The sequence below is a fragment of the Fukomys damarensis genome, unplaced genomic scaffold (genome assembly GCF_012274545.1).
Source record: "Fukomys damarensis isolate Sample0158 unplaced genomic scaffold, DMR_v1.0_HiC HiC_scaffold_39, whole genome shotgun sequence".
NCBI lineage: Eukaryota > Metazoa > Chordata > Mammalia > Rodentia > Bathyergidae > Fukomys > Fukomys damarensis.
In genome coordinates, this window is record NW_022900951.1 from 53,378,138 (window position 1) to 53,396,089 (window position 17,952).

General features: G+C 49.8%; 1 protein-coding gene across 5 annotated transcripts in view; it reads left to right on the forward strand.

The window, feature by feature from the left end:
• The first annotated feature begins 280 nt into the window (after positions 1-280).
• Stard8 (StAR related lipid transfer domain containing 8) overlaps positions 281-17,952 on the forward strand; it is a 39,654-nt gene continuing 21,982 nt past the window's right edge. For 2 of the 5 annotated variants that reach the window (XM_010632177.3, XM_033760284.1), the window contains exon 1: positions 7,287-7,536. Coding sequence is in view for 1 of the 5 variants with exons in the window: in XM_033760285.1 (XP_033616176.1) it covers positions 332-440 (109 nt within the window). In the remaining 4 variants the exon portion in view is untranslated. Of the gene's footprint in view, positions 441-7,286; positions 7,537-13,361; positions 13,454-14,659; positions 14,694-17,952 lie in introns of those variants that run through there. The other 3 variants (XM_033760285.1, XM_010632178.3, XM_010632176.3) reach the window with 3 other exon arrangements.

A 17,952-nucleotide genomic window follows, 5' to 3' on the forward strand; every position in this document is an offset into this window, starting at 1 on the left:
CCTAAATGGGGGCCAGGATGCAAAAGGTGATAAGTGACTCCAACTCTGGAAAAGAAGTCCAATTGGGATGGGGAGGCACCGTGAGTCGATGACTTGAGGCCAGTGCAGCTAGACAGGAGGAAGTTCTTGCGTAAAATAGGAGTATGGAATTTTCTAGTCCCCACTAAAGGGGCGGGACAGAAGCAGCTCTCCTTCGCTCAGCCCCTCCCTCCCGCCTCCTGCGCGCCCTGGGCTCTTTCCAGGCAGCGGCTCAGTCCCCTTGCAGCCACTTCAGGCTCGCACGCTCTCCCGGAGCCCGAGCCGGAGCCGACAGGCGCAGCGCCACAGACACATGGCCGAGGCACGGGGCAGGGCGTCCTCCTGGCGGCTCCCGAAGCCCGGGACATGGATGGCATGGCGTGTGAAGGGCACTCGGTGGGACAAGCTACTCTGGAAACCAGGTGAACAGAGGCCGGCAGAACTGAGCGGGGAGGTGAGGGTTTGGCTTTCCTTCATTCGCAGCCTCCTGCCGCTCTGAGAAGCGCCCGGACCTTTCGCCTCCCAGTCTTTGGTCCCATTCACATCTTTTACCGTTTGTGTGACACCTCACCGGGGCTGGCGGTCTTCCTCTTCAGAGCTTTGACCCTGCATGCCTCCTTTCTTCTAATTCTTAGCCAGCTCTTGCTTTATCCCATACTTGCCCCATCCTGTTACCCTGATTGTCCGTCTGGCTGAGTCCCTGCCGTCTCTCCCTTCACTGTCCACTCAATAAAAGCACCCCTTCGGCTACATACACGTAGTAGGCATTCAGTAAACGGTATGTCCTTTACTGCCTGTTCCCCCAAGACTGTCTCTGCCTGTGGCATATACTTAACCATTCTCCTGCCTGTTTTCCTGTCCCTCTATATGTGTGACCTTTGGCTTACATTTTCCTTGTCATTCCATTATCTGTCTTTCTATCCCCTTGTATGAACTTCATGTGCTCAGGTCTAGCACCTAGACAGTAGCTTTGTCCATCCCCTGTCACGTCAAGGGTCTCTTCCTTACCTCTCACACTGCTCCTCAGGCGTACCGAATGGCACCTTTTGTTTTGCCAGCTCCGGATACCCGTAAGCTCCATCTCCAGTCCTCTTTGTACTGTGAGTGATCTCCTGGAGTTCCAGGAGCTTTCATTTTAAAAATTGAAAAATATCTGTCTTTTTGGACACTTTAAAAAAGTCCAAGCACTGCCTGCTATTTTTCTCTAGATACTCTCAGTCTTACTCAAATGGAAAACTAGTTTGGGTCATGGAGCTTGAGCACACTGAACTGATAGGGTCTTCTGAGATCCCTAGATCAGACTCTGCATGTATGGGAACACTGAAGTCCAGAGAGGGCGAGATTCTCTGCCAGGTCACACAGCATCTCCGTGGAAGAAGCAGGGTAGAAGCCAGGGTTACACATGCTGGCCGCCGACCCAGAAGCCATTCTCCTGAGGGTCTGTTGACTGCAGAACATCAGGTCCTGCCCACCGTGGAAGCCTTGCTGCCCCTTCCCTCCCCGTCTTCCTGGACCTGCTCCTGCTGTCCACCTGCCTGGGATGGGCATTCTCCGAGTCTGCCGTTAGCCCAGCACCACCCCAGTGTAAGAGCTCCAGAAAAGCAGGGACCTCTCTCTGGGGTCAGTTGCCTAACTTCCCGCCCCTACCCCTGGCCGGTACCCGGCACAAACCCATGTCATCTGACCAGTTGGTGCTCCTGTGGGAGGTCTCCGTCCCGGCTGAGGGTCAGGGATCAGAGCTCTTACTTAGCGAGTGTGACAGCGTATTGAGGGGCATGGTGGTGGGGTGGGGGGGTCTCTGAGTGGGGACAGGGATTCCAGGCCAAGTAGAGCCCAGACCCCTGCGTCCAGTAGCCCAAGGCCTGAACACACACTCCACACTGCCGTGATGTCCTCCTGGGGCAGGAGAGGAGGTGGTTGGCCGGGAGGTGGGCTCGGTGGGCCTGCACTGAGAGGGCCAAGCCCTCAGATCCACAGTCCCCGAGCTGGGCGGTGTAGGCTCGGGGCAGGCGGCACCTGTGAAAGCCGTGGCCCTCCCCAAGCAGTGCTCCGACTGGCTGGGCACCATGTGCTGTTGCAGTGTGAGGCCAGGCCTCGGTGGGCTGGTGGGAGAGTGGATGGGGAGGATGAGCCCCCTCGTCATTGCGCCTTCACCTCCTCCTCACTCTCTGGGTTCTGTCTCGGGGGCTGGATGCCCAGAGGGATGCGTGGAAGGGCCACAGAAAGGGGGCACGGGCCCCGGGTCTACTCAGGGTTTCTGGGTGCCCACAGCCCCAGGGTGGGTACAGGGCAATGCTGGGGCAGAAACCCCATCCCCACCTTAGGAACGGCTTGGCCTCAGCCCCTCTCTTCCCTGCCTTTCTCTTTGGCCCCTTGCCCTTCTTTTCTCTCCCCTTCTCTGCTTTTCCTGCTTTTTCAATCCTCAGAGGACCCTCACAGCACCCCAGTTCATTCCTCTGCACAAACCCCACCCCTTCAGGAGCACAGAGAAGCTAAGAGGGCAGAGAATATTCTGGAAACAAGAGGATCTGGAATACAAAGCCTAGCTCCTGTTTTCTAGGTGAGGGAGCAGGTCACAGCCAGGAAGAGCTAGCTTGAGGTCTGACACTGAATCAGGTGGAGGGCAGGGTTGGGAGCACAGAAGTGTTCACTTGGCCTCAGGGGCCCGTGTAAGTGGTGAGGGGTTGCATGTGGGTCAGGTGAAAGTGCAGTGCTAGGTGTGGGCTTTTATGGCTTATCTTTCACACTGGGAGGCACACTGTGACCTCCCTCTGTAGTGCACAGGTGGGATGGGTTGCTGGGGTGGACAGCCTGCTGTGAGTGTCCGTGGGGGCCAACCAAGTGCTGTATTCATAGTGACCACCTGTTGGAAAGTACGGGGTTCTTCTGTGCTATACCTGCCACAGCCGCAAACCTCTGGCCTCTCTGAGATCAGCCAGTCAGGCCAGGCCAGGCCCCACCCCAGGTGTTCATTGAGGCCTGTTACGCTGCTCTGCGGGCGCCTGAGTACCTTGCATCAGGCTGGCCCTTTGCCTGGTGTTTGTTGGGCCTGGATTATCTACCTCCAGTGACCAGGGCAGTGCCTGGAGTTGTACCTATGAGCTTCTGGGCACGGAGAACAAGCACCTCTGTGTCCCAGCTTGGGGGAGGGAGAGCACAGAGTGGTTAAGTGGCCCCTGATACCCCTGTCCTGTCCTGTCCTATCCTGGCTTTGTCACTGCTCTAGCTTCCCTTGGTACTGATCCAGGGCTCTTAGCCCACACAGAGCTGCTCCTTCCGGGCTGTTCGGAGAGGCATATGGGCATGGCCATGGTGGGACCCTCAGTTGTGGCTTGAGAGAGATTCTTTTGCTACTCCAAGGACACAGCTGTCTATACTCCGTCCCCACAATGAGGTGCCTGTGCGCCCTGTGCTTTTGCGATCCCACCCCTGCATTTGCCTCCTTGGATCTATCCCTGCTCCAACTGCCCCTTAGTACAGTTCCCCCTGCCACAGCCATGGCCCCTTCAAAAATTTTTTTAAGAAACCATGACTATTTCACGTTGTGAGAGCCTGCTCAATAGCTGCCTTTCAGGCAGCTGGGTGGGGCCCAAGCCACTCGGAGCTGGCTGGTGGGCTTTGCCGAGGCCTGCAGGAATGTGTGTACAAGTGTGGAAGCCTGAGTGTGAGGGCACCAGTGGTCAGGGTCTGGGTGGGACTGTCTGAGTATTCTGTCTTTGTATATTCCTCTGCTAGTTCCCTGGGATGACTGCTTCTGTGCCCTTAGCTTCCATGTAAGAGAGAAGTGGAAGGCTCTTTTGGCTGCCTTCTTTATGGTGATGCCAGCCACTGCAGAGGAACCACGGGCTGCCTGCTACAGCTCGGTGAAGTCCCATTCCCAGGCAGGGAAGAGTGTAGAGGCTCTTGCAAGTCTTCAGGTGGGCCCCGATTAGAACCCAGTGGTCTCAAAGAGAGGCTCTGGGTAATGCATATGGCATTTCATTCAGCTATAGCTTAGGGCATAAAAGGTTGACCAGCCCTGAAAGAGCTTAGCTCTAGAGCACCTTTGGTGTCATCCTGTGTCCTGCTACTGGCCTTTATAAGACAGCCTTGCATCCAGGGTCTCCACCTTGCCCACTGGGTTTCATGCTTTACTCCTCCCTCTTTTTTTTTTGTACCAGAAATTGAATTCAGGACTTTGCGCTTGCAAGGCAGGAGGCAGCACCACTGAGCAAAATCCCCGGTCCTCAACTTCTATTTCATAGATGAAAAAACTGATGATTGGAGTGGCATAATGACTTGTCTTGGGTGATACAGCCTGAAAGGTAGAACTAGGGCTAGCACTCAGCTTTTCTAGGGCTCTTGCCGCCATTGTTCAGTGTCTCCATTCCCATATCTGGCACTTATTATGTACTAGCTGCTCTCATCTGCATTTTACAGATGAATAAACTGAGGCAGAGTCACACAGCTAGAGTTGAGATGTGTGCCCAAGCCTTCTGGCTTCAGAGTCCATTCTACTTTGTTATATGTGATACAGTTGGGTTGTGGTGGTGATAGATAAAATAAGGGAAGACCTATGCTGTAAGCATAGAAACACAGAAACACACACACACACACACACACACACACAGACGGTGGGGGGACCTTTCCTTGCCTGCTTCATGTTCTCTATATTTTCCTGGCTGATGTCTGAGCTGGCATTCTGCATAAAAGCAGACTCACTACAAGATACGTAAATGTGAGTTGGGACTTGTGAAAAAAGAGAAGCCGAAGACTCGAACCCTCTAGTCATCTCCAGAGCCACTCAGGCTGCAGTCTGGAAAGAAGTCTGCCAAAAAGCATCATTTCCTCATCCATCCCAGGCACTCTTACTGAATATCCATTCTGTGCAAGACTGGCTGGGGCTGGGGCAGCGAACTGATGCTGGCGGTATTGAGAGGGGTGATCCATCTTCCCCCTTCTGAAGGTGCTGAGCTCTCTTTGCCTTTCTGAAACTCATGAGATAAGAGAGGGAGATTTAAAGAAAAAAGACTCCAAGAAATAGCTCTTATATTAGTTGGGCTGTTTCAAATTGCCATAATGTATATGGATTCTACTTAGGATTGTGGTTTTACTTGATTATTGTATTTAGTCATTCAATAAATGTTTGTATTGAGCACCTACTCTGTGCCAGGCACTCTGAAGTCATTATTCTATTTATTTATAGCAGTTTCTGGTTTTTGTACTTTTTCGGTACTTTTTTCTCACTTTAACTTTTGTTTTCTCTCTTTGTATCTCTTTCTCTCTTCTTCTTTTTCTTATGTTTAGTACTGATGATTAAACCTGGGGAGCACAGAGATGGAACTACATCCTGATCCCTTTTTATTTATATATTTCTGTTTTGAGACAAGGTGTCACTACATTGCCCAGGCTGGTCTCAAAGCTGAGATCCTCTTGCTTCAGCCTCTTGAGTAGCTGGGATTACAGGCATGTGCCATCATGCCTGGTTCCCTTTATATATATAAAGAACTTGTGTCTTGGAACCCATCATATCTGATTCAGCCAGATATACCTACTAAAAGGTAAGTTGGGTTTGCTTATTATTCATAGGCTTATAATTTCTTCATGGTTGCCTGTTAAATACCTTTTGGCATTTATTCCCCTACTAGCACACATTACTGAGAAATTACTGTAGGCCTTGTGTTGGTGCTGTGGGGTGGATGGAATTATCTCTGGCATGGTTTCTTGACCTTAGGAGAAGTGTCAAGATCATGATAGGGCCCTCGCTTTTATGTCCTTTCTAGCATTGTGCACAAGAAGGATACATTTGGCTTCTACTCCAAGCCTTAGGGATTCTTGTGGTCCTAGAGCCCAGACTCAGGAAGGAGGTCATATCCCTTCCCACCCATCATAAGGGTTCCTGACTCTGGGCAGGATTTTGCTTCTGGGAGTGAATTCTGATATACAAGTCTTAGCCACATTTAAGACACCATTCACCTTAAACAAATTGCCAGAGGATACTAGCCACAACCCTGCTGTTGAAAGGAATGAAGGGTTGTGTGCTGGTGGTTGCCTAGCTCCGTTTCTGCTCCCGCATTTCTCATATGAGCCAGCAGGGAAGGCAAATGGGGAATTTCAGTTTGACCTGCTGGTACCAGACTGAAGACCAGACAGGACAGGGAGCACCTGGGGCTCTAGGTCTGATTCTGTCATTGCCATGGGTGACCTGAGAGAGTTGCTGTCCTAGAAATACAGACGCTTTTGTTCTCATGTGTTGGATTTTGTACCGTGCATTCCAAACAGCTCAGCTTCACTTCTCCCATATGTTAGTTACAGAGAAAATAATCCATGTGTAGGTATTGTCCCTGCCATGGATTGCTGACTAGCCTTGAGCTTGAGCCTCAGTTGCTTTCATTGTAAATATGGGTGGCATGAGGTCTTAGCTACTGACATCCCTGACAGTTAAGAATCCTCAGCTCAACAGTGAATCAAGGTTGTGAACTTGTGTTGAGACCTGTGGGGAAAGGCAAAAGAGAAATCAAATCCTAGTGTTTCTTACAGAGTTTGAACTAGTGTTTGATGATGCTTGCTGTCATAACTCTTGGAAGCCCTCTCCTGCCTTGACTAATGCCTCAGCCTTCCATACCTGTCTTTCCTTCCTTCCTCTCTCCCTCTTCTTTCGGGGATTGAACCCAGAACTGCCCTGCCACTGAATAGCACCCTCAGCCCTTTTTAAATTTTTAATTTTGAGGCAGGCTCTCGCCATGTAGGCCAGGTTGGATTGGAACTTGTTTTCCTCCTGCGTCAGCATCCCTCAGTGCTGAGATTACAGGTGTACATCACCACACCTGGCTTTCTTTGCCTTTGTGTGCAGAGGCAGAGTTTGTACTGGAGGTGGGAAGCTCAAAAGAGTTGCAATGCTGGTGAGACTGCAGAATGCTGGGGTAGAGCAAAGTGGGGATGGCAACTTCCTGCTCAAATACCAAATTACTCTTTTGGCCGTCTCTACTGACGATCTGAAGCTGACTTCTAAACTCCCCATAAATTATCCTGAACAAGTCACTGCGCCCTCTTGTGCACATAGCATAGGTATTTGAAACCCCCACATGGTGCCAGGCACATTCAGAACTCCTGGCCAACAGGCTCCCTCACCCCTAGTCTGGCTCTGGGTTTGCACCGCCTAACTCCCAGCGGTGTGACCCGAGGGAAAGGCAGAGACACGGGGATTGGGGGAGCCAGCAAATCAAGCTCCGCCCACCCCAATTTGAGTGGCTATGGGAGGGGCAGTGGGCTACACTGCACTCTCATTGGTCAATGGTCCCGTAGGTGGGCGGGGCGTCCTACAGCGGACCAGCAGACGCTGCCTACCCACCTGCGCTGCTTGGCGGATTCAGATTGACAATGGCTTAGCAGGAGCTGCAGCTGCTCCTCTGGCTGGCACCGTTACCCTCGCCCAACCCCAGGCTCTGTGCGTGACCCGGACGGAGCAGTCCCACTCGCCTTCCACCCGCTCCACGCTGTGTCGGGGCCCGAGCTCAAAGGGGTGGACGTGGCTTCCAGGTAAGAGTTGGGGCGACCATAGGGGAGACCCAGACGGACGCGGGCGCCTGTGCTCCCTCGCCCTGCCTGGAGCATTGTGGCGACCATAGGGGAGACCCAGACGGACGCGGGCGCCTGTGCTCCCTCGCCCTGCCTGGAGCATTCCGACTCGGGCCCCTGTCCCAGCGGTTCCTCTGGGCGGCGTACGCTGGAGATGGGGAGTAGGCGAGCCGAGCCACCTCCGCCTTCAGGATTTGGGTTCAGAGTTGCCGAAGGGAGTCCCGCGAGTTGGGCAGAGGACAGCGTCTGTCCACAGGCGCCTCCCGGGACTGGCTGGATCCTGGAGCAGTTACTCCGGGGCTTCGGAGAGGGTTGCAACCAGACGGGGGTGGTAGGGCTCTGGGCTGTGTGGCCAGGTCTAGCTGCTGCTCTCATCAGCTTCTTTGCTTTCGAGGGCATTTCCAGGAAGCCCTGGTAGGGCTGTGTGGACTTTCCCGTCGGCCACTGCCTTCCCTCTGAGAGACGCCTAGGAATTTCTTGGTAGCTGCGGGGACCAAGTAAAAATCTTTGGCTATTTAACATCTTTCTAGGGCTCGGTTTCCTCATGAAGTCCCAAGTGGGTTTGGATTAACAAACTAAGGAGGAAAGGCAGACGTTTTAGTGGAAATTCTTTGGCGTTACAAATTACACAGTCTCTGGGCTTCTCTGTCTCTTTTCCCAACACTTGTTAGAGTTGAGCGCTAAATAAGGACCCATGAAACCAGGGCTCAGCCAGTTCATATGACCTAAGGCAAGTCACACTACTTCTGTGAGCCTCAGTGTTCTCTACTGCACCTGGGTTGGCTGCTGCATTTCAATATCTAACAGGTCCAATCTCTACTGCCCTGACCTTTAGTTACTTGGTGCCTGAGGCCAGTCTTTGGATAGGTAAAAGGTTGTCTCTGAGAGGCTTGGAGCCATAGGAGCTGTGCAATTGGAAAGTTTTGTGGTGATTATGCAGGTAAACCAGCTGGAAAATTGTGTGTGAGTTTGTGTGTGTGTGGTGGAGCAAGGTGGGGAGGGGTGAGAGTTTACTTCTACAGCCTGGAGTCCCAGAGGTTGGGAACTCCAGAGATTGGGCTGACTTGGAATCCATGGTCACCCATGTCCTTGGGCCCTGACTTGTTTGGGTCTCAGAGCACCCAGTGCTGCCAGGGAGGAGAGGTAATCACACTCAGGGTTATTTTCAAACCCTGACACCTGCTGTGCCATCAGCTCCTGCCCCCACTTTGTAAGATTGCAGCTTCTCCCACCATCTGTATCCTTGCTGTCTGAATTTTCCCCTCATTTTCGTCAATGAAGGAGGGACACATCTTGTTCCTTAGGGACAGGGGGGTGGACATCCCAAGGGTAGAGAAGAAAATGAAGACCGCAGGAGGATTCTGGCTGGCTAGTGGAGTGGGAAGAGTGTGATGAGGAAGGACTGTGTTTGGGAAGGATGAGGCTGAAGCTCTTTCATCTTAAACTTGTAGTTGCCATCAAGCCAGGCCTTCTGGGCTAGTCCTTATTTCAGAGATTTGGTCTCCTTCTAGGTTCTGGACTTCAGATTTCAAATTTTTGCTTCCTGGACCTCTAGCATTAGGGTTAGGAAACACCAGGCTGGACAGAGTTCAGTCTGCCCTGTTCTCCTGCTTTCCTCCTTACACCTCAGGCAACTCCTGGGAAAATATGTTGAGCCTGGCTGTGCCTCTCAGCTCCCCTGTGCCGTCTGGAGAGGCTGCCAGGAGATAATATCTGGAGGTTTAAGGTCAAGAAGAGGAGCCAAAGATAGGCAAAATGACTGTGTACCCTGTGTGAGTGCTTGGAATGAGTAGTGTGAGTTTTCAAGGAGGATGGCACCTCCTATTTTTGAGCAGAGGAGCAAAAGAAAGTGTCATGAAGACACCCGAACTTTGATCTTCTGTCAGTCCTCTTGAAGTTTTAAAAAAATCCATTCTCGAACAGAGTGTGGTGGAACACGACTGTAATCCTGAGGCAGGAGGATTGCCATGAGTTTTGAGGCCATCCTCGGCTACTATAGTGCGTTCAAGGCTAGCCTGAACCACAGAGCAAGACTCACTCTCAAAACAAACAACAACAAAAAAACTAAAATAGTCCATTCTTGAGACTACAAATTGGAGAGAGAGGGGAGGGTTCTCGGGCTCACTTACAGGGATAACATCAGGGACTCAAAAGCAAGAAGGTCACAAAGGGAGGAAGGGATGGTATCTACAGTCGTTAGGATGCTATCATAGCTGCCTCCTACAGTTCTCCCTCCCTCTCCTTTTTTGTACCAGAGAGGTCCTTGTGCTTGTGATGCAGGTGTACTACCGCTGAGCTAAATCCCCGGCACTTATAGTTTTTCTGCTAGGAGACTTTGGGAACTCCTTGTTCCAGCCATGGAAATTTTGGATTTAGTGGATGGCAGGTTTAACCAAGGTAAGCTGTGCCCTCACCTTCTTGAGGGAAGATAGGTAAGGGGTCTCTGGCTGGAAGAAAGAGTTGCTTTTGGCTTAAATAGAAGAGAAAATTTTTCCTTGGGCTCCAACTTTGGGTAGGATCATGTGTCATGACCCTGATCCTGGGGGAGGCTTTTCAGCCGACAAAATAGGGATCGAGATTCCAGAGTTTGGGGGTGGAAAGTATGGGCTACAACCTCAACTGGGGTGGTTGAGTTGTGGGCTAAGCATGCAATTGTTGCTGTCAGGTGTTTATGACATCTGTGATTCCGGGTCTTGGACCGTGTGTTGCATGCTCACACACTTGTGTCAAGGGATAGTCCAAGTACATAGTCGTCAGTGGACTGGAATCCATAGTCTGGATCCTGGTCACAAGTCTGACATGGGTTTGTATGTTGTTTCCTCTTATGCACTCCTCCATGTTGGCAACTTGCATGCTGAACAGTTGCTGTTCCTGTTTGCCTCAGCCACATGCAATAATCTGAGAACTGAATGTTAAGTTCCTTCTGTGTCCAGGGTAGCACTGAGATGGGGAGCAGAGAGAGAGAGAGAGAGAGAGAGAGAGAGAGAGAGAGAGAGAGAGAGAGAGAAAGGGGGAGCCTGAGGGCCCTAGTACTGGAGATTTAATTCCAGGTTCTTCTGGTACTCTCACCTTCCCAGACACTCAGTTTTCCCGATTGTCCCATCTCACTGCATTAAATGAGAAGATCCACAGCTAAGTATTTTGTAAATTACCACGCGCTGTATAAATTATTAGTCATTAAGTTCAGGCATGGTTCAAGGTCTTGTGGAGGACCCAGAGCAATAACACCCACCTTCAAGAAATCTTCCATCTAGTTTGGGGTTTAGTGACCTTGGGTAATACATAACTCACTAAGACCTTTTATCTCAGTGAGGGCTTCTAAAAAATATAAAGGAATTCTGAACATATTTAAAAAGAGAGACAGTATAATGAGGCCTCAAGTATCGTACCCCTACCTCCTTCACTCCGTTTATTTTGAAACAAATCCTAAACACCTTATCAATTCATGTAAAAATATTTCAATATATATCTCTAAAAAATAGGGACTCAAGGACCACTCTATTATTGTCACACCCAAAACAGTCCTTTAACATAATCAAATATCTGGTCAGTGTTCATATTTTCTTTCTTTTTTTTTTTTGAGACAGGGTTTCACTATGTGGTTGAGACTGACCTGGAACTCACTATGTAGCCCAGGCTGGTCTCGAACTCACAGTGATCCTCCTGCCTCAGCCTCACCAGTGCTGGGATTACAGGTGTGTGCCACCACGCCCGGCTTTAGTGTTCATATTTTCAGTTATTGAGGAGGAGGCTTTGCCCTGGGAATCCTGACCTAGAAGCCATTGCTTTTGACTGAGGAGAAGGTGACTGACCAGAGGCAGTGATATTTGAGTTGAACCTTGGAGAGAGGCCCATGAAAGATCTGAGCTAGAGGGATTATGGAGTCCTAGTCCCTCATTAACAGATGCTACGTTGCTGGTGGCAGCACCTCAGGCAGATGTGAGCCACCTCTGGGGCTCCTACTCCTGAGGTTGACCTGTGGAAATTTCTTGTGGAAACTGAGCCTTTGTTTTTTCAGTGGTAAATGAACGTTCTGACTCTCCCACATGCCTTTGAGTTCCAGGGCCACCCAGGAGCTTGAGGTCAGCAGGCCTGGGAGAATTCCTGGGAGGCTGATCTCCACCCAGGCCCCGCCCCTGCCCCCAGTCCAGAGCAAAACAGGATGCATTCAGGATGAGCCTCTTTCCCAGCTTGTCATCTAATCACCAAGGCCCAGCTTGGAGCTTCCTCTCCCATTCATGATAAAACCGCTCACTGTCTCTCTCTTCTCCCCTGCCCCTGCAAGGGTGTGCTGACTTCTACCATTTCCAGGCCAGACCTCCTCCACCTTTATATGGGGCTGAGGGAACACTTCTGTCAGTATAGACCTATGCCCCCACCCACCCTCTGCAACCTGTCTGAGAGACAGAAAGACCCCAGGAATGCTCTCCTGACTGCAGCTTCCAGTGCTTGGTCTGTCCTTGGGAAAGGAGTGGCCCCTCTCCAACAAGCTTGGGGTCCTGCCACTGCTTGGTTAATGATTGAGCCACATAATCATCACCTTGGAAAGTCACCTCTAGAAGATGGCCATTAACTAACTCCCTGTCCACCCCAGGCCTTAAAGGGACCCCATCCTAAACCCTCACCCACTTTCTCCCAGGGAGACATTGACAAACATTCAGTCACAAGAACTTCTGGGGCCAATTGAAGTTCTGCCCCTCTGTCCTTTGCTTGGTCAAACAAAAGTAGTTATTCACATTGTGTGAAGGATACATGTTCAGCCTGGATGACATTGAAAACATCATGGGAGGGTGAAGGGAGGGCAGGGACAAAGGGAAAAAATGAGAACCAAGACATGTCATGTAAAGGTACAAGATCCCAATGATGAATGTAACTGTACTGTATACCTAAAATGTACCAATAAACTCAATTAAAAAAAAAAGAAAACAACAGAAGAGTTGAGTTGATGGGGATTTGGATGGGCAAGTGTTTTTTTTTTTTAGCATCAGAGTCAGAAGGCGCTGGTGAGGGGTTCCGGAAAATTGAATTTCTGATCTCAATTTGAGAATCTAAAAGAGCAAGAAATGCCCACCCAATGGGTCTGCTGTTGTTGGTGATAGGGTGTGTGTGTGTGTGTGTGTGTGTGTGTGTGTGATGTGTGCTGGGGTGGGGAGGAGCTAACAGGCCAAGGGCCTCTGTGGTGGAGAATGCCTTCTTCAGAGAGTCTGTATCTAGACAAGCAGTGGGAGTTGAAAAGGGTCATACCAGAACCCAGACCCAATTTAGAAAGCTCTAGACCACAAGCAGTTCTCTGTTGTTCCAGTGGGAAGAGAAGGAACCAGTATTTAGGGCCTCTTCACTACAGAATTTCCTACAACAGAGTAGCGAAAGTTGGCTTCTGATTCTTCGTCCCCATGAAAGATTTTTAGGGAAGACATTTGCTTTCTCTGTGCCTCAGTTTCTACATTTGTGAAATGGGCAGGGCAGATGGCATAGACTCAGGGGTCTTCTGGGCTTCTTTCTAGCTGTTCGTGTATGTGTTTCCGCCCAAGACCTTCTTGGCCACATGGCAATGGAGGCCTGGCTTCAAATTCAGCCAAGCTCAGTCACTAAATATTCTCAGTAGCCTAAGGTAGTTTGGGCTGACTGAGCCCTGAACTGCCACAGCGTGGGTTCTCCTTAGGCAGGGGCTTTTATGCAACTTGCTGTCTAGCCCCTTCTCATGCTGTGTCTCTTCCAGGTGGCCACCTTCTGACCCATTCAGCCACAAGTTAATGAGTGACCTGTTCCTGCTAAGTACCAGCCCAAAGGTGCTCCTCGGATCCCAGGTCTCTGGGAAGCAGGGAAGGCCTGGCCAGCTCTGGTCTCCTTAATGTCTTCTCCTACAATCCTCCTAGAGGTAGGCATGCAGACAGACTCTAAGTGAGAGTGCCTGTAGTGGATACTAGGTCCAAGTCTCCTGAAGCTCTAGTCTTTTTGCCCTGTGCTTGTGGAGTTCCTGCTCACCCATCCTCAGTACCTGGGTGTGCCATATATTGCAAGCAGTAAGTTCCATCTGTTGAGAGTCTGAAAGCTTTATTTAATGTTGAACTTAACTGTTTCTCCCCAGGGCTTCTATTCCTGGGTCCCAGTTCTGCTCTATGGGATCACTGAGACCCTGTCTGCTCTTTCTGACCTTCAGAGTTCTGAGGACAGAACCCAGGTCTGCCTGTGTCTTCTCCAGGCTAAGCAGCCTCAGCTCTCCCAAGTGTGCCTCTCGGGCATGGGACAGCCTCCTTCCCAGCCTCGTCACTGTCCCCTCTGCATGCTACTATTTTGTGGCACCCTGAACTATTGGGGGCAGGAAATGAGGCACTGGAAGCTCCTCACTCTGCTCCATTTATTTCTAGTCTGAACTTTTTAGGATGACATCTATTTAGGTGTTTTCTGGTGGTGCCAGGTAGATGCTAAATCCCCACAGTACAACACTTTCTGTTTTGTTGGTTGATCAGCCAGTTCCCTTGATTCCAGCATACCCTGCTTTTCTGACATTTACCTTCATCTCTGGAGCCGATAAGGGTGGAGAAAAGATATTTTAGGGAGTACTGAAGCCGGAAATGAGTGTGAGCCATGCCCACAGTGGGGCCTACAAGAGTGAATCAGACAGGGAGAAACACCAACTCAGTCATTCCTTCCCCTAGCAGTTGATGACAGTGACAACGATGAGTCCTCCTATTTCTTTAGTTTCCAGGGCACTTTCACTCCTGTGGTCCCACTCTGTTCTCAGAAGAACTCAGTAAAATACATGGTACAGTCCCCACAGTGTGATCCTTGGTGACCCCCAGCTGAGGTCAGGGAATGGAAGGAAGGGGGACAGTCTGCAGTGGGGAGGCTTTGGAACCCAGGTCTCCTGACACTCAGCCTGGCCTGTTTTCCACAAACCACACCCAGCAGCCAAGGCAGCTGGGGCTGACTCGGCAGCTTCCCTACCACAGAGGAACTTCTGCCCAGGCTGCAACTCTGTTCCCATGGTAACAGGACTGACCTCCAGGGGAGGTGGCCTAGGATTTCCTGCCCTTAATCTGGACTGGCCAGAGGCTGGCCTGTCTGAGGTGTGAGATAGGAAGGTACCTGAAGCTTGCTGTTCTGCTCCAGCTGAGGTAGGAAAAAGGTTGACCCCAAACATCTGGTGTGAGCAGCCCCCACCCCAGCAGGGCCTTTTCAATGGGAAAAACAAAGAGGGGGGATGTGGGAAAAGGGCCAGAGTGAAGCACAAGTATAACATATACGCGAGGTGGGGCTGTTGTGGTGAAGAGCACAAGTTCTTGTGCACACAGCGCTGGGTTTCTGGGGGCAAATTTCTTTGTCTTTTTGAGCCTTCATTGGTCAGCTAAGAAATGGAGATGTGTACCTAGCTTATAGCGTTGAGTATGTGATCCACAAATGCAAGTAAAATTATTTCCAGTGCTGTTGTCTTAATAATATTTTTGGCAACTATGTCACTTTGCTGTTTTATACTGGTCCGTGGATGTGCAGGACTTAGAACTGCCACCTCTTGGCATTAGGTCTGGCCTTTTCTGTCACTTCCAACTCTGCCTCATCTAGAAAAGCTGTCTCTGGCTGTGCCCTCCTACAGGGCTCCTTCTGCTGGCTGCATTTAGTGACATTTATGACACTGTAAGAGACTAGCATAATGATAAGAACACCAGTAGTAATAATAGCTCCTCTAAATCCTTGACACATTTTAACATATTTAGCTCCTGTGATGAGATGATCCTGTAAGATCTTCCCCATTTTCCGTATAAAGAAACTGAATAAGGAGAGGCTAAAGGAAGACCGTGCCCAAGGTCACAAAGCCAGTGATGGGAGAGGATCAGGACACAGGATGCCCGACTCTTCCTCCTATATCCTTAAAGCCTGAGCCATGCCCCTCTCTCTCCAGATGCCTGACCAGGAGGAGAGAACAGAGACTTGGGTCTCCCTGCTCTCCCCTAGTGCTTATCACACTTAGGAGATAACAGTCACTCCTGGGAAGCCAGCCTCCAGGTTTTTGCCTGCTTGCTGTGCTCCCTTACTGCCTCCAGGGTAGGCAGATAATGCAAGACAGGGAGAAGGAGTGGGTTATTGATGCCCTGAAGTAGAGCCTCATTGGGGTGGGAGGAAGGACATGCAGAAGGGAGTTGGGACTGGGGGTTGGTTCTGGCATCAGCACCAGGCCTGCTTGATTAGCACCTTCCAGCATAATGGAAGGAGGAGAGCTGGGTGGTATCAGGGAAGAGGAGACATTTTAATGCGCTGTCTTGACAACCAGGTTGCATTATTTAGAAGGCGTGGGTGGGCAGGGGCAGGCAGGAGGCTGGCTGGATTAATACTTGTGATCCCTCCAGCTCATGTGGTCCATGCTCAAATTGGGAAATGTGTAGGTGGGCGAGTTGTCCAGAAGATCTCTTCCCACCCAGTGTTCTCATCTCAGGCTCCTTGGGGGCTGTAAGTTTCCTTCCTCAGCCTCGGAATGGGTCTGGTGGCATCTTTGACTAAGTACTCTGAGAAAGTTCAGCTTTTGTTGTATTTGCAGACCTCGGTGCCTAGCAGAGGCCTGATACGGAGTAGGCGCGCAGGTACTGTTAGGTGGATGCACATACAGCTGATGGGGAGTGGTTTTGAAGGGCAGAGCTGAGAGGCTGAAATGGAAACTGAGTCTTTCTGGAGGGGTATTTAGGTGGGCTTCTGGTCTCACGTAAGCTTCAGTAGAAGTCCTTTAACCTTTCATGGCCTTAGTTTCCCCATGTGTGAAATAGGCATTGCTTTGGACAGGTTGTTGCAGGGACCAAATAAGATGTGAGATGGGTCAGTGCTTTCCCTACTGATGGAAACTTCAAGCTAAAAGTTCATACTGCAAAACCCTGATGGGGCGGGGGGAGGGTCACACATGTGCTATGTGCCTGGCCCTAGACTGGGCAATTTCCCCTCATTTAACAAGGTCATTTTGAATTTGGTAATTCTTACTGTGGAACCAGATCACCTAGATTTGCATCTTGGGCCATCACTTCTTGGCTGCCAGACTTTGGAAGTTACCCCGTATCTCTGGGCCTCAGTTTCCTAATCTGTAACTTAGAGATATCATTGGAGCACTGCCAAGATTGTTGTGAACATCCCATAATATAATTCTAGCGATCCTCATGCCTCAGCCTCCCACGTGCTGGGATTATAGGCATGTGCCACCACACCTGGCTATTTAGGCTATTATTATCCCATTTTTATCCTTGCAAAAACCTCCTGTAGGCACTAGGGTTATATCTCTATTTTTCAAATGCAGACTCTGAATTACAGGGAATTTAAGTAACTTGCCTAATACAATCTGTATAAGATCCTTCGTGCAATGCCTCAGCCTCCCACGTGCTGGGATTATAGGCATGTGCCACCACACCTGGCTATTTAGGCTATTATTATCCCATTTTTATCCTTGCAAAAACCTCCTGTAGGCACTAGGGTTATATCTCTATTTTTCAAATGCAGACTCTGAATTACAGGGAATTTAAGTAACTTGCCTAATACAATCTGTATAAGATCCTTCGTGCAAGGACCAACACAGAGTAAGTACTCAGTAGCTGTTAGTGTCTGTTATTAATTTTTATTAATAATTACATCCAGTATTATACATACTATCATTAATGAACAGTCACCATTAAAAACAAAACCTATACCGAATAGTTTCTCTGGTGGGAAAAACTATAATAGTACACAAGATCCTAATGAGATAATTGACAATGTGAAATAGGAAGAAAAGGGCTAAAGGTGTAGGGAAAGTGGGAAGGGTAGGGGAAAGGGAATAAAGGAAAAGAAAAAAATATGAGAAAATGAAAAAATGGAAATAAAATGTTTATAAATGGGGAGGGGAGGAGGGGACGAAGGGAGGTTAGGGACAAGGGGAAAAAATGAGAACCAAGACATGTCATGTAAAGGTACAAGATCCCAATGATGAATGTAACTGTACTGCATACCTGGAATGTACCAATAAACTCAATTAAACAAAAAAAAAAAAAAACAACCTAGAAGTAAAAATCGTCTTCAGATTGGTAGCCTTTCACTTTTCTCCCTGTACCTCACAACCTCTATGTTTGTAGGCCTTGCCAACTGGTAAGTCACCGTTTTGGGTTTTCCTTCTCTTGGCCCCCCGGTGGCCCTAGCATTCAGTGGTCACCTCTGCCCTCTGCTATATGCTCAAGTATTATAACCCTCCCTCTGGCTCAGTGCAGGTCTTAGAGGAGGGGCTGAGTCTGCTGGCTTTGTGAGGAGGTCACTTTTCTAAGGCTTGTTTCCTTTCTGTCAAAGACAATATTTTCTAGATCTCAGGGTGGGGCCTGGCTCCTTCAAGGCATTTCCTGCCCGGGAGTTTATATTTGGCCTCAGCAAAAGGAA